At 39.1% G+C, this 17,223-nt stretch overlaps 2 protein-coding genes across 2 annotated transcripts; both read right to left on the bottom strand.

Moving 5' to 3' along the window:
• Positions 1 to 8,925: 8,925 nt before the first annotated feature.
• Positions 8,926 to 9,578, bottom strand: LOC105501417 (olfactory receptor 1J4-like; the record flags this gene model as incomplete). The annotated part of the gene is given in 2 exon segments (XM_011927359.1): positions 8,926 to 9,053; positions 9,056 to 9,578. Coding segments are annotated over 2 exon segments (651 nt in total), but the record flags the coding sequence as incomplete, so codon positions are not given.
• Positions 9,579 to 16,274: 6,696 nt separating this feature from the next.
• On the bottom strand, positions 16,275 to 17,223 carry LOC105501418 (olfactory receptor 1J2-like). Its single transcript, XM_011927360.1, is given in 2 exon segments — positions 16,275 to 16,904; positions 16,906 to 17,223. Coding segments are annotated over 2 exon segments (948 nt in total).

The raw sequence follows: 17,223 nt of genomic DNA on the forward strand, positions 1-17,223 counted from the left end.
CTTGCACTTCCCAGGTGAGGCAATGCCTCACCCTGCTTCAGCTCTCGCTGGTCAGGCTGCAGCAGCTGACCAGCACTGATTGTCTGGCACTCCCTAGTGAGATGACCCCAGTACCTCAGTTGATAATGCAGAAATCACCAGTCTTCTGTGTTGCTTGCACTGAGAGTTGGAGACTGGAGCTTTTCCTATTTGGCCATCTTGCTCCACCTCAAATTATTCCTTTTTCATCCTAGACCTCAGTGCGCTCCCAAATATCCCTTTGCAGCTTCCAGGAAAACAGTCTTAGCAAACTGCTCCATGAATAGAATTGTGTATCTCTGTGAAATGAATTCATAAATCACAAAGCAGTTTCTCAGAAATCTTCCTTCTAGATTTTGTCTGAGGATATTTCCTTTTTCACCATAGGCCTCAATGTGATCATGAATATTCCTTTGCAGTTTCCATGAAAACAGTGTTAGCAAACTGCTAGATGAAAACAACAGTGTAAATCTGTGAGGTGAATTGACACATCAGAAAGCAGTTTCTCAGAAAGCTTCTTTTTGGTTTCTGTCTGAGGATATTTCCTTTGTCACCAAAAGCTTCAATGCACTCCCAAATATCCTATTGCAGATTCCACGAAAACAGTGTTAGCAAACTGCTCCAAGAAATAAATTGTGTATCTCTCTGCAATGATTTCACTCATCACAAAGAAGTTTCTCAGAAGGCTTCTTTCTAGTTTTTATCTGAGAATATTTCCTTTGTCAAAATAGGCTTCAAAGCAATCCAAAATATCCCTTCTCAGATTCCCCAAAAACAGTACAACCAAACTGCTGCATGACAAGAATGGTGTAACTCTGTAAGATGAATTTAAACATCCCAAAGATGTTTCTCAGAAAGCTTCTTTCAGATTATTATCTGAGGATATTTCCTTTTACATCATATTCCTCCATGTGTTCCAGAATATCCCATTGCAGATTCCACAAAAAAGGTGTTAGCAAACCACACAATGAAAAGAACGGCAAAATTCTCTGAGATGAATTCACATATCCCAAAGAAGTTTCTCAAAAAGTTTCTGTCTCAATTTTACTGAGGATACTTCTTTGGTCTCCATAAGTTTCAATGCAATCGAAGAAATCCCTTCTCAGTTCACCCCAAAACAGTGCTACCAAACTGCGCCATGAAAAATGACGTGTATCTCTTTGAGATGAATTCAAAAATCACAAAGCAGTTTCTTAGAAAGTTTCGATCTAGTTTTTGTCTGAGGATATTTCCTTTGTCACTGTAAGCATCAATGCATACAAGAATATCCCATTGCAGATTTTTAAAAAAAACTGTGTTAGGAAACAGCTCAGTGAATAGAACAGTGTAACTCTGTGAGATGCATTCACACATCACAAAGCAGTTTCCCAGAAACTGCTTTTAGATTTTTGTCTGAGAATATTTCCTTTGTCACCAGAGGCTTCAAAGCACTCCAAAATATCCTGTTGCAGATTCCACAAACACAGTGTTATCAAACTGCTCAATAAAAAGAACAGTGTAACTCTGAGAGATGAATTCACAGATCACAGAGAACTTTCTCAGAAAGCTTCATTCTAGTTTTTATCTGAGGATATTTCCTTTGTCACTGTAGGCTTCAATGTGATCCCGAATATCCCTTCTCAGATTCCCCAAAAGCAGTGCTACCAAACTGATCCATGAAAAAAATTGTGTAACTCTGTGAGATGAATTCACAAACCAAAAAGCAGTTTCTCAGAAAGATTCCTTCCAGTTTTTATCTGATGATATTTCCTTTGTCACCATAGCCTTTAATGCACTCCCAAATATCCTATTACATATTCCACAAAAACATTGTTACCAAACTCCTCAATGAAAAGTATGGTGTAACTCTGTGAGATGAATTCACGCATCACAAAGAACTTTCTCAGAAAGTTTCATTCCAGTTTTTATCTGAGGATATTTCCTTTGTCACCGTAGGCTTCAATGTGTATTCCACAAAAACATTGTTACCAAACTCCTCAATGAAAAGTATGGTGTAACCCTGTGAGATGAATTCACACATGACAAAGAACTTTCTCAGAAAGTTTCATTCCAGTTTTTATCTGAGGATATTTCCTTTGTCACCGTAGGCTTCAATGTGATCCAAATAATCGCTTCTCAGATTCCCCAAAAACAGTGCTACCAAACTGCTCTTTGAAAAACATCGTGTAACTCAGTGAAGTGAATTCACAAATCACAAGGCAGTTTCTCAGAAAGCTTCTTTCTACTTTTTTTCTGAGGATATTTTCTTAGTCACCATAAGCTTCATTGTGCTCTGAAACATACCATTGCAGATTCCAAGAAAATGGTGTTAGCAAACTTCTCAATGAAAAAAACAGTGTAACTCTGTGAGTTGAATTCACACATCACAAAGAAGTTTATCAGAAAGCTTCTCTCTGCTATTAATCTAAGGACATTTCTTTCAACACAGTAGGCTTGAATGTGATCCCAAATATCCCTTCTCAGATTCCCCAAAACATTGCTACCAAACTGATCCATGAACAGAATCATGTAACTTTGTGAGTTGAATTGAAACATCACAAAGTGGTTACTCAGAAAGCTTTCTTCTAGTATTTATATGAGGATATTTCTTTTGTCACCATAAGCTTCAATGCACTCTGAAATATCCTATTGCAGATTCCAAGAAAAGAGTGTTAGCAAATTGCTCACTGAAAACAACAGAGTAACTCTGTGAGATGAATTCACACATCAAAAAGCAGTTTCTCAGAAGGCTTCTTGCTAGTTTTTATCTGAGGATATTTCCTTTTTCACCATAGCCATCAATGCGCTCCCAAATATCCTGTTGCAGATTCAAAGAAAACAGTATTAGTAATCTGCTCTATGAGAAAAATAATTTGTAATTCTGCCAGGTGAATTCACACATCACAAGGAACTTTATCAGAAAGCTTCCTTCTAGTTTTTATCTGAGGATGTTTCCGCTTTCACCATAGGCTTCAATGCTATTCAATTATACCTTTTCAGATACCCCAAAACAGTGCTACCAAACTGCTCCATGAAAAGAATCATGTAACTCTTTGAGATGAACTCAAAAATCAAAAAGTAATTTCTCAGAATGCTTGTTTTTGATTTTTATCTGTGGATATGTCCTTTGTGACCGTAGGCTTCAATGTGCTCCCTAATATCCTAATGCAGATTCCATGAAAACAGTGTTATCAAACAGCCCAATGAAAGGAATGGTGTAACTTTGAGACAAATTCCCACATCACAAAGCAGTTTCCCAGAAAGTTTATTTCTTGTTTTTGTTTGAGGGTATTTCCTATGTCAACATAGGCTTCATGCAATCCCAAATATCCCTTCTCAGATTCCCCAAAAGCAGTGCTACCAAACTGATCCATTAAAACAATCGTGTAACTCTGTGAGATGAATTCACAAATCACAAAGAAATTTCTCAGAGAGATTCTTTCTAATTTATATCTGAGGATATTTCCTTTGTCACCATACGCTGCAATGCGCTCCCAAATATCCTATTGCAGATTCCATGAAAACAGTGTTAACAAACTGCTCAATGAAAAGAATGGTGTAACTCTGGGAGATGAATTCACACATCAAAATGTAGTTTCTCAGAAAGCTTCTTTCTAGTTTTTATCTGAGGAAATTCCCTTTTTCACTATAGGCCTCAAAGTGCTCCCAAGTATTCCTTTGCAGATTCCATGAAAACAGTGTTATCAAACAGCTCAATGAAAAGAGTTTTGGGAAACTGCACCATGAAAAGAAAGGTGTAACTCTGTTAGGTGAATTCACACATCACAAAGAACTTTCTTTAGCAGTTTGCTAACAGTGTTTTTGTGGATTCTGCAAAGTGATATTTGGGAGCACATTGAGGCCTATGGTGAAAAAGGAAATATTCTCAGATAAAAACTGGAAAGAAGCATTCTGAGAAACTGCATTGTGATGTGTGAATGCAACTCACAGAATTACACTTTCCTTTTCACTGATCAGCTTGCTAACACTGTTGTCCCGAAATCTGCAGTGGGATCATTCTTAGTGCAATGAAGCTTACGGTGACAAAGGATATATCCTCAGATAAAAAGGAGAAGGAAGCTCTCTGAGAAACTGCTTTGTGATGTGTGAGTTCATCTCACAGAGTTACACTTTCATTCCATGGAGCCGTCTGTTACCACGGTTTTTGGGGAATCAGAGAAGGGTTATTTTGGATTGCATTGAAGCATATGGTGACAAAGGAAGTGTCCTCAAATAAACGCAAGAAAGAAGCTATCTGAAACCTATGTCTACCCTGATACCCTAAATCTGCTGCTCAGATTCCCCCAATCAGCTTTAACTTCTGTACTTGTGGTGGTTTCTCTAGGTAGCTTTCTGGTTTCTTTCACCATTCTGATCCTCTGGGACCCTCAATGTACTCACTGATAGTGCAGTAAATTTCTGAACCCTATTTGGGTATGGTTTAAATTATTTCTCACAGGCCCCAAGCAAACTAGATGTGACTGGGTGTCAACTTCTGTTTACTTAATATAATTATGTTGCCATTAGGAGTTAGGTCAGCACTGAACATACAAAGAGTCATCAAGGGACACTGTTGCCTATCACGATTCCAGCCGGCCAAGAGTTATCAATTTATTCAAACTTCCAAACTTATTCCTCCCTTGATATACAGTCATATGTTACTTAACTATGGGAATATGTTTTGAGAAATGTTTCACTGGGCAATTTTGTCATTGTGCAAACATCATAAAATGTACTTACAGAAGCCTACATGGGATGGCCTACTATACAGCTAAGCTATATGGTATAACTAATGCCCCTAGGCTACAAACATGTACAGTTTGTTAATGTACTAAATACTGTGGGAAATTGTAATACTATTTAAGTATTTCTGTGATAGGATTTATTCAGTTCCTTTATGTGCTTGAAACCACTGTTGCATATGGGGTCTGTTGTTGACCAAAATGTCATTATGAGGCACATGACTATCTTATTACACCCATCCCCAGAACCTAAGCTCAAATTTCTATTCCTTTAAGGTCATCCATGTCAAAGAGAATTAATGTGATGTTGGCATTAAAATAATTCCCGTTGACATACAGGTTACTTAGAAATCTTTGCACCTTGGTAGGATAATGTGAGCAGGGCGTGCTTTGAATCAGAGGTCGGGTAATGGAGAGAGGTGGCATGATAGAAAGCTTCCTGGTGTCCCTTGCCTGTTTAGGGATTTTACTTTCTTCTTGCTCAAAACCCATTTTTAAGAAGCAAGTGGTCTTCAATTTGTTTCCTCACTTCCTCAAGACTGTTAGACCTAATCAAAATTATTGAAGGTGCCTAGTCTTCATTTTGTTCTTAAATATCAGTCCACAGAAACATAAGTTGAGGGCAATCATTCATTCTATTACCTACTTCCCATCAATTACCAATACTGTCTAGTCTACCTTCAAGAGTATTCTCTTCTCTGTCTTTACGCCTTTGTCTTCATCCGGGCACACATTATCTGTTACCTGGATCTACAATGACCTTCTAATTAAGCTTCTTGATTCAAGGCACTCCAATCCATTGCCAAACCATCTCACACATTGGTTACCTGAGTAATCTTTTGAAAACACAAATATAACCTTCCCTGGGACTAATCCCTATTCGACCCCAGCCCTAGCCAGTGGTGCCTGTCACTTGCAAGGCAATGTCTAAACCTCTTAACAGGACATCCTACCCCCCTCACAATATAGTCTTTGTCTCCCTGTCTAGATGCACTTCTTGATGCTCCCTTGATTCATACACACATATGTATAGCAATATCATTTTTCTTACATTCCCCTGAACATACCACGCAATTTCAGTGTCCTGGCCCACTCTGTCCACTCTACCTAGATTCATTTGTTCCATTATGTATCAATCCTGAGCATTCTTCAACCCCCAACCGAAGAATTATTTCCCCCGTACAGCTTTTGCTGATATCCAGACAGCATTAACTATACTCCCTTGTGTTACTACCATGTAAGTATTTCATCATCTCTAAGCCTCAATTTCCCCAGCTGTAAAATATGGATAACAAGAGTGTATGTATATAGAATTATTATCAGGATTAAATGAGATAATACAGGTACAGCTTTTAATAAAATGCCTGACACGCAGTAGCCATGCAAAAAAAGCACAACTATTCGTGATGTTATCATATTAAGGCATTTTTTGTACTCTTGCATATTTCTTAGTTTACCTGTCACTACACTCTCAGATTATGAGCTTCTTTTGCTTGGAGGCTTTCTCTTTATCCAGCTCTGTTTGACCAAGGATAGGCACACTGCCTGACACAGACAGGTAACTTGCAGAATGGATACTGAGGAGTGCAATCAACAAAATAAAGAATGTTTTACTATTTTCAGTATTAATTCCAACATTTGTCCTTAATTAAATACAAATTAAGTTGTATGTATATGTGAGTTACACACACACAAACACACACACACGCACACAGTTCTTGGATTCAAAGATGATAATCGACAAAACATTGATGGATTTATTTTTCCTTCAAAAGCTAAGTGAACTTAATTCTTTAGCAAATTCCCCTTCTGCTTTCCATCTGTGAGAAAACAGAATTATTTTTGTTTAGTCTCAAAATTCCCATGTCAGAGTTATGTGCTAAAACCAAGTGCTGGAGCTCTGGGTTCTAGGATATTTTGATTCCTCCCTTCCAAAAAAGGTTTTTCTATTGTCACACTGTGAAAGAACTAATATCAAATTTTGAGAAGGACGTACACTGGTCACTTGAAACATCAATAATTGCCAATTTTCAGAACTATTTGTTAAGTTATGAACAAATCACACATTCATGAATTTCAAAAATGCAGTAACTTTTGTTCTAAACTCAATGAGGTGCTTCAGTGGAGAAGGTTGTGAATCTTAGCCTTGGCATTGCTAGAGGGAAATGCACTAAAATAAAGTGCCTGCTTCCAATGTGATTGATGTCCAGTTCTATTTGCATATTCAAATCAATACAGTGCACACCAGTGTCCTTTGGGCTGTCCAAAACCAAGGCAAACTGATCTAGGAGATGGGGTGGACTAGTAGGACAGATAGTGATAAAACACTTCCTAACAGACAAGTGAGCTTGCCATTTGTTGAGGAAAAGCCATTCAGAGAAGTGTCACCAGCCTGTGGTTAAAAACAAAAATGACAATATTGGCCTCTCTGGAGGATGGGATGACTGACAAGACTAGGCAGATCTTCAGGGATCTGAACAACAGAACTGGAATGTGGCAGGGAAAATGAGTCAGGCACTCCATTCTACAGATCACATCACTGTAGCAGGGATGCAAGTGTGCAGTAGTTCATGAGTGTGTTGAGGCTACCAAGGCACGCTTTATCTAGACCAACAAATAAAGAATTTATCCCTGTTCAGGTTTTGGATCTAGAAAAAGTAGGGGCTAAGCCTGTAAACAAAATGACCCTGTGTTTGCAGCAACGGGTGGGTGTAGCACTCTTTCTTGTTCTACAAAGGAATCTGGGATGCCAAAATGCAGCTACATGAATGAATAGTCACTCTCTGAGTCAATATCAAGCAAGTGAAGAGTAAGATATTTTTCTCATCTGCCTTTCCTTACCTACCCATACATCAACTCACTCGTTCATTGCCCTTTAGTTATTTGGTTCTAGATCAAGCCAGAATAGATAGGTTGCTGTGTTCTAGGGCAGATTATTGCTTTTGAACTGGGAATACAACCAACATGACAAGTTGCCCATGGTCACCATAATTCAGGAGTGTCTGCACAAGTTCTGCTTCAAAACTCATCTCTGATGGAGAAATTAGAGAAAATTAACATTCATTATTCTTGGCCAGCTGTAGTGTTAAGCCCATTTTATTACTGCACTTACTTCAAATAAAAATATGCTAGATGTTGCAGAACGTTTTCACCTATACAGAAGAAGAAATTGAGTTTCAAAGGAGTTGGGTGAATTGTCTGAGGCCACACAGCCACCACCCTGGTATATACAGATACAAGTGAGATCTATCTTTCCAAATATTCTTTTCTTGCAGCTACATGTTGCTGATTCTCAGAAGCATTTGTAGCTCCATTTATCTTTAAGTAGAGGAATGAAAAAAGAGACCTATGTGCCTTTCACTGGATGGTGAAGAACATAGAAGATAGAAGAGAATCATAGACGATTACTTGGGCAAATAATACAAACCAGGGGCCATTAAGCTGAGTAGAAATGCTTTTCAATAAGAAAGACAACGAAGAGACTGAATGGAAAAGGGATCAAATTTAGTGAGGAAACCAGACAGCTCCTGACTGTTAATACTTTTTTTTCCTTCTCATTCGTTACCTGGAGTGAGTCTGTGTCGTGATTGAAACTCACATGTATAGTCAGAAAGCTTCATAGACAGCTGGTGTAAAAGTGAACTGTTGAATGAAAGTTATTGTAGTCTAGAAGAGGAACCTCAAGTCCTGAAGTGGAAGAGCTGAACTTATGACAGTGAAGAGCCTTATGAATCTGTAAGGGGTACTATATAGTTTCTTCTCCTGACCCACCACTGTCAGCAACAGCAATAAAAAATGTGAGAAGAGAACTGAATGGGAAGAAACAAAGGAAAATGCCTTTACAAGTACTCAATCCTTCAACTTTTCTATGGCAAGGGAAGCCTGTTAGTCAACATATTTAAACAATTCATAAGAACAAATGAATAAATTTCCAGGAAATAAAAGCAAAGATTTAAGTTCTGTTAACAATGTAATTTCTGAATCTAATAGGCAAGATAAATAACCAATTATATAAACTCAGAATTTACAATTTACACTACAGAGGAAAAGAGAGAAGAACTGTAACAGAATGCAATTCAAGTCATCAGAGAGTTACTGAGCACTTATCCCTTGCTGGGATCAGGATTAAAGATCTATCATTTGGAGAGAGGTCAATACATATGTCTGTCATAAAGAAGAGCAAATGTCATTGAGATAAGACTGTTGTCCTGTTGAAGAGTCTCTCCAGGGATCCCCCTACTTCCCTGTTCCTTAGACTATAAATGAAGGGATTCAGCAATGGTGTGATCACCGTATACATCACAGAGACAATTAGTCACTGGAGGCATTGGATGAGGGGAGAAAATACAGTCCAATAATTGTGCCATAATACAGAGACACTACAGAGAGGTAGGAACCACAGGTGGACAAAGTGTTGAAGATGCCCTTGGTAGATGGAGCCTTCAGGACGGTGACCCCCATGTGGCCATAAGAGATCAAGATGCATATTAGTGGTAGAGTAATGACTGTTTGTCCCACTGTGAAAATGACCAGCTCATTGAGGGAGATATCTGAGCATGAGAGCTTGAGTAGGGCAATAAGGTCACAGAAGAAATGGGGGATGGTGTTGTCAGCACAAAAGGACAGTGGGGCCAGGAGGAGAGTGTGAGACAGGGTATTCGTACAGGAAAGGATCCAGGACACCGCTACCAGTAAGTTACACCGTCCCTCTTTCATGATAGTGGTATAGCGGAGGGGGTGACAGATGACCACATACCAATCATATGCCATTGAAGTGAGAAGGACATTGTCTAGATCAGTGAAAAATATGAAAAAATACATCTGAGTTAAACACAAAAAAATTAGCCGGGTGTCTGTCATCCCAGCTACTCAGGAGGCTGGGGCAGGAGAATGGCATGAACGTGGTACGTGGAGGATGCAGTAAGGCGAGATCCCATCACTGCACTCCAGCCTGGGTGACAGAGCAAGACTCCATCTCAAAAAAAAAAAAAAAAGTTGACTTCGGAATCTATTAATAAGCAACATATAAGGATGAGGTTTCAATAACATATATCCAAAAGAAATTGGATCAAAGATAGTCAAAGTTTTCATTATGTATAAAGTTGATGAGAAAAAAAAAAGCATGTCTATGGATTACAATATCACTGCCATAAAAAAGTAAATCTTACACAAAATACTTAAAGATGAGAGCTTAGGGAGGTAATTAGGTCATGAGCATAGAACTCCATGAATGGTATTAGTGCCCTTATAAGAAGAAACACAAGAATGTCTCAGGCATTGCCATGTGAGGACACAGCAGGAAGGCAGCCATCTGCTAAGCAGAAAGTGGACCCACACCAGAAACCAAAGCTGCTGGTACCTTGATCTGGGGCTTCCCAGGCTCCAGAACTGTAACAAAAAGAAAAAGTCTGCTGTTTAAAGTCACCCAGCTATAGCAGCCCAACCGACTAAGGCACTCACTAAACTAAATAATACAGCAAACACCATACCTAGTGGTGATATTTTAAAACCTTTCCATTAAAATCAGGAATGAGAAAAATATGCCAGCTTCCTCCACAGCCACCATCTACCCATTAAAATATTCTAAAGCCATGGTGTATATGTACCACATTTTCTTTATCCACTCTATCACTGATGGGCACTTGAGTTGATTCCATGTCTTTGCTATTGTGAATAGCGCTGCAATGAACATACATATAAAGGAATAGACCATGTCCTTTGCAGGAACATGGATGAAGCTGGAAGCCGTTATCCTCAGCAAACTAATGCAGAAACAGAAATCCAAACACCATATGTTTTCACTTGTAAGTGGGAGCTGAACAATGAGAACACAGAAAGGAGAACAATACACACTGCGACCTGTCTAGGGAGGCTGAAGGGGTGAAAGCATAAGGCAAAAGAGCTAACAAATACCAGGTCTAATACCTAGGTGATGGGGTTGATAGGTGCAGCAAACCACCATAGCACATGTTTACCTATGTAACAAACCTGCACATCCTGCACACATATCCTGGAACATAAAAAAAAAAAAAAAAAAAAAAAACCTCAGAAACATATTCTAAACCTAAATTACCAAATCCTACAAGACAAGTAGGAATGAGTTTATAATTACATTGTGCCTTAATTGAAAAGTTCCCTTTAAGTCAAAAATCAATGCCAAATGCCTCATATATACACTAAGTAAATAGAAAATGTTTGGATGCCATTATAACAGTTCTTAATTGGGAGAAAAATTCAGAAGAGCTATACACAAGTTAAGGATACGCTTAAAATTCTTTGATTCTTTAAGCTGGTGAGTTGAGCATACTCCTATTTCATATGGGAATACCATCCTTCCTTTGAAATTTACCAAAAAGCAGTCAACATAACAGAGTTCTGAATGGACCCATAGAGAAGATGCGCAAGAATGCCTGGCCCAGGTTCCCTGCCTGTACCTGCTCACTCCAGCATTTCAAGGTCGCCTGGGGCTGTGACCTCAAGGATAGAGCCTAGTATCTGAGGGTAGTATGTTGTACTGATAAAAGTATTACAATTAGCCCTAGATTCAAGTCCTGGCAACATCACTTCACATTTGCAAGTTCTGGGGAAGTGACCCAGTTGGCTTGAGCCTCAGTTTTCTCATCTCTAATCTGGAGATAAGACAACAAGCCTAAGTCATAAGAATATTGTGAATATTAAGATAACGTTTGTGAAGAGTGACTGCATATAAATAAACTCATATTAGTTTCTCACCTGCCATTTCCTGAGTCTCCCTCATTTCTCCCTCCTGATTGCCAACTCCTTTCAACAGGCAGATGCTGGCAGAATTGAGGCACAACAAGGTCACTTCATCATGAGACCATGACCTGATGCAGGCAAAAGCCAGAAACAGCAATAATGAAGTTGGGCAGAAAGGCAGCATCCAACCACACCCTAGAGAATGATATCTCACTATTCTGGACTTCTCGCTCTCCTTCTCCAGTCTCTTCTGGTTTCTCTCAAGCTATATCAATTGGATGACTCCTTCCTGAACTTGTAAATCTATTTAATCCATGGGATTTAAGACTTTAATATAAAGTCCCCTGAATCCAATTCAGCCATGCCTATATCTAACTGCATAAATTCTGTGTAAAGACCATGTACGGACTCCACTCCACCACATTCAGCCTCCTGATCACTAAAACCTCAATGACTGCTTGCTGATAACTGATATTCCCTTGACAGTGAGGTTGTGTATTATAGAAGACAAAGCATGGGTTTTGAAGTCAGACAGAACGGGTTCAATCAAAGTTCTATGTCTTTGGGCAAGGTAGTGCACATCTTATGAGCCTCAGCTTTTCCTCTCTAGAATTGTGAACATAATCCCTGAATTATGGTAAAAATTAAATAAGGTAAGGTCAATAAAAACATCTCATCCATAGAAAGTGTCATATATGAGATGACATTGTTTCCATTAAAATAAAGTGCAAAGACCTTTAGGGAAGAAACTCAGTGTCTTATCTTCAGTGCAAACCAGGCAAAAGTAATTGGGGTAGGAGATGTTGCCTGGGCTCAAAGTTTGCTGCCTTTGATGAAGGTTTAAGAATACACTAGAGATAACAGACAGGAAATTATCAAGCAGATTCTAATATCAAGCAGATGCAATAGGGATGCTACATGAAGGAAGAAAGGACCAAAAGCTCTCTAGCTAAACGTGTCCTTCAAACATACTTTCGGAAAGTAGCTGTGCTGTCTAAAGGGAAGGAAATGATCAGGTACTTTGGAAAGAAATATTAGAGAGGGCTCTTTAACACTGCATGCAGTAAATAAGCCAACATTCTAATATCTAGAACATGAATGATGAGATGAGACCCCTAGCTTGAATTTTGAGGATATGCCCACCAATTTATGTAGCCAGCTGGCTCTATCTCTCATCTCCCCACAAGCTGAGGTTAAAGACACGAGAGTCATTGGCCAGTGGTGATTGTTGCATCCCTGTCTTTTGGAACTGAGAAAAAAAATGACTTCAGCAAGAGTACAGAGAAATGCTGAGCAACTGTATACACACACACACACACACACACACACACACACACACCTGCTACTGGAGAAGGATACCGGTCCTGCTCTGAACTTTATGTTCTAGTCATTTCTGGGAATTTCTAGGAGACCAAGGGACCAGAGTTAGCCTCCAAATTCTGTGGTCCTAAAGCTCACTGACATTGGAGAAAAAAAGTCATGAACCTGGAGCTTACTCTTCTCAATTTACAGGCTTCAGAAATGGAAAGGTAACAACTCTATTCTACCCACAAGGGAGAGGACTCAAGGGGACAGGGCACCAAGCTCATGGTTAGAGACTTGCATCAAACATGCATTAATTGCTCAGTTTCCCTCCTACTCTCCCCAGGACAGATGCCATTGGGCAGTGGTCTCTAAACTTTGATGTTCATCAAAATCACCTGGGGAGCTTGTTAAAGATCAGGTCCAAGCTCCACCTGCAGAGATATTCATTCATGAGACCTGGAACCAGGTAATCCTGAGGCAAGTGGCTCTAAGGGCAGACTTGAAGGAACCTCTGTCCTTAGGAAGAATGTCAGGCCCTGTGAATTTAAGTCCAAAAGGAGATGGGGAAAGACCTCCCCTGCCAGATTCTGGTTTCCCCTAGTTAGGTATAGAGACTTTTCTCTCAAAAGAAAATTCTCTTTTGTTTTGCTGCTTATAAAACTAATTCTTCTTCATGATGGAAATACAAATAATATAAACATGAAAACAAAGGAGAAAGTCAAAGTATCTCACCCTTTCATGATTCATTTTTTATCCTTCTAAGAGGGCATTTTCATTATTCATAATAGCAAAGACATGGAATCAACTTAGGTGTGTATCAATGGTGGACGAGATCAAGAAAATGTAGTACACCATGGAATACTATGAAGCCATCAAAAAGGATGAAATCATGTCCTTTGCAGCAACATGGAAGCAACTGGAGGCCATTATCCTAAGCAAATTAACACAGAAACAGAAAACAGATACTGCATGTTCTCACTTATAAGTGGCAGCTAAACATTAGGTACACGTGGACAGGATGGAAGCAATAGACACTGGGGACTACTAGAGAAAGATTGAAAAACCAACTATTGGGTACTACGCTCACTATCTGGATGATGATATCATTTTTAGCTCAAACCTCAGCATCACACAATATACCCATGCAATATACCCGGACATGCACCCCACAAATGTCAAACAAAAGTTGAAATTTAAAAAAATAAAATGACTTTTATTCATAAACATGTCTGTTTATGTAATGAATTTATTTTATAGTACTTTATAGCTTTCATTTTCTGTGATAATTTGTCACCATCTTTTCACTTCTATTTCTATGCATATCAATACATACATATCTACTCAAGATTTTTTATTTTATTCACTGTTAAATTTTATTAGAGACTATGAAATGCCTTGAAACAATCTCTTCTGTGAGTTGTCTGATTAAGGCTACATTAATATCTTCAAAAGCATCAGTTTTAATGTGCTGCACTCTTAATTCCTCAGTGTCTGCAGCTTGCCCTTTCGAAAAGAGGAGAAACAACTGTGAAAATGCTTGTGAATCATAAGTGGGAGTTGAATGATGAGAATCATGGACCCAGAGAGGGAACATCACACACCGGGGCCTGTCGGGCGGTGGGGAGCAAGGGGAGGGAGAGCATTAGGACACATACCTAATACATGCGGGGCTTAACACCAAATGACAGGTTGATACGTGCAGCAAACCACCATGGTACACGTATACCGATGTAACAAACCTGCACATTCAGCACATATATCCCAGAACTTAAAGTAAAATTTTTAAAAAAATGCTTGTGAAAATACATGAACAATGGAAGTTCAGGGTGAACTCTGTGGAAAGACAGGCAACAATGCCAGATTGTTTTCTCCCACCCAAGCCTAGGTGAAAGATTATGGAATGAAATTAGCTGAATAACAGGGAAGTTGCTACTACAAGATTCCACACATAGATCAAATATCAAACTCCTTCAAAAAGGACAAGAATTTCTATCTTCCCATCTCAGACTCCTGTTTAAGCCATCACCAATGCCATCCCAGTTACTGCTTACATAGTAATTAGCCTTATCTTTATTTATAAAATTGAGTAAACATATTGCATTTTGCATAGAGCCAATGTGAGAAAAAGAGGGGATATAAAGACTGGGGTAAAAATGACAATAATGTGGATTGGATTCACAACAAATGCTATTTTATGGGATATGTCAAAAAGCCTGGCAAACTAAGTGAGCATTTATAAATGAATGACATCATTTAACATGAAACTGTTCAACATTCTGCCAAGAACTCGTGTCCCTTTGTGGGGTTATAGTTTTTCTGAAATCATCTAGTGCTTTCTAACCAATATACAATTTAATGTGCATCATGTGTGAAATCTGAGCGACATTAGAAAAGTTACATGGCACACTGAAATTCCACCAGGCTTAATGGAAACAAGACACAGATGGACATGGGATGTAATTTTTTTCCAAACTTTGGCTTCATTTTCATTACATATATAGGTTGGCATGATGATACAAACCATGATATGGAGTAGCTGGGTATTTCTATGTTAGATATAAAAGAGATAAGAAAAGCTGATAGCTGATACAGGAGACATCCTCCTATATTAGAGATTGGGGAGAGGAATTTACCACAGTCAGAGTTAATACAAAAATATCAACATGAATCACTGATTTCTCTATTACTGAAATAAGCTGTCTCTTGTTTTACTCCATCTACTACCAGAATTCAGGTGAGGTGTTATAAATGTGCATCCCTCAACTTCCAAGATTTAGTGAACATTCTACAGCATCGTTTCACATGGCAGCTTGTTAGGAACGCAAATTTTTAGACCTCACCCAAAATTCTACTAAATCATAATTTGTAGTGGTAGATCCAAGGAATTTGAGTTTTGACAATCTTTCCAGGAATTCTCATGTGCCCTAACATTTGGGAAGCGTTGCTTTTCATTCTTCATTTGGAAGACAGGGCTATCCTTCATGAAAGACAGTCAGTGCCGAATCTGGAGCAGCATTTTTAGGAAAATGATGCTTTCCAAGAATTAGCACTCGAATTCGGTTATATTTCCAAGGAAACTGGTATGAAGCACTACTTCATTAATGATCCCACTCAGTCTATGTTATAGAGAATAGTAAAATAATACAGCTAATTCTTTCAATTCTATGTTGTGTTAAAGCCTGGGGTTATGGGCCAAAAATATATATGTCTCCAAACATCTTCTCAAATAAGGGATAAGAAAACTGTATGTTATTGCATTATGTCCCTTCTTCAAGTTGCAGAAATAAATAATAAAATTAATTTGTCATTCACTGCTCAAAAACTATTTATAAAGAATAACATTGTTAATGAGAGAATGGAATTCTGGTCAACAAATATTTACCAGTTACATTCAACATGTTAACATTTGTCTTAGGGCTTCAGGACATAAAATGTTTTGAGACATATTCAAATGGAAAATCAAATACATGAGATAAACCAAAATGAGATTCTAATTTTTAAAAAAGTCAGATGTCACCAAGAGAAAAATGTTGCTCTACTGAAGAGCTTCACAAGGGCTTCTTTCACGTCCCTGTTCCTAAAGCTGTAGATAAAGGGGTTCAACATGGGTGTGACCACCGTGTACATGAGAGCCACAGTAACATCCTTGTCAATAGAACTGCTTACAGTCCGGAAAAGTTACTGGCCAAATATTGACCCATAATAGAGAGACACCACAGAGAGATTGGAGGCACATGTGGACAATGCTTTCTGGATCTCTTTGGTTGAAGGGACCTTCAGGATGGTGGCCCCAATGTAGCCATATGATACCAGGATAAACATGAATGGCAGAGTAATGACCACCACCCCTACTGTGAACATGACCAGCTCATTGAGGAAGATATCTGAGCAGGACAGCTTGAGCAGGACAGCAAGATCACAGAAGATGTAGGGGATGGTGTTTGCAGCACAGAAAGACAGCTGGGTCAGGAGAAGGGTGTGAGAGAGGGAGCTGGCACAAGACAGAATCCAAGATACAGCCACTAAGAAGACACAGAGCTCTTCCCTCATGATGGCAGTGTAATGGAGAGGGTGACATATGGCAACATATTGGTCATATGCCATTGATGTAATAAGGAAGCTGTCCAGGTCAGTAAAAAATATTTAAAAAATACATCTGAGACATGCATTCCTCATAAAGGATCGATTTGTACTTAGCCCACATGTCCATCAGCATCTTAGGGACAGTGACAGATGAAAAGGAGACGTCAGTGAGGGCCAAGTGGCTGAGGAAGAAATACATGGGGGTGTGAAGGTTAGAGTCCACCCAGATGAGCAGGATGATGAGCAGGTTCCCCAGCACCTTGGTCAGGTACAGCACCGTGCTCAGGAACACAGCGAAGAACATGGCCTCCTGCTCTGGCTGGATGGGGAGGTCCAGGAGGAGGAACTCAGATACACTGCTCTGGTTCTCAGGGCTCAT

Source organism: Colobus angolensis, unplaced genomic scaffold (assembly GCF_000951035.1).
Source record: "Colobus angolensis palliatus isolate OR3802 unplaced genomic scaffold, Cang.pa_1.0 Scaffold71, whole genome shotgun sequence".
In the NCBI taxonomy this organism is placed as follows: domain Eukaryota; kingdom Metazoa; phylum Chordata; class Mammalia; order Primates; family Cercopithecidae; genus Colobus; species Colobus angolensis.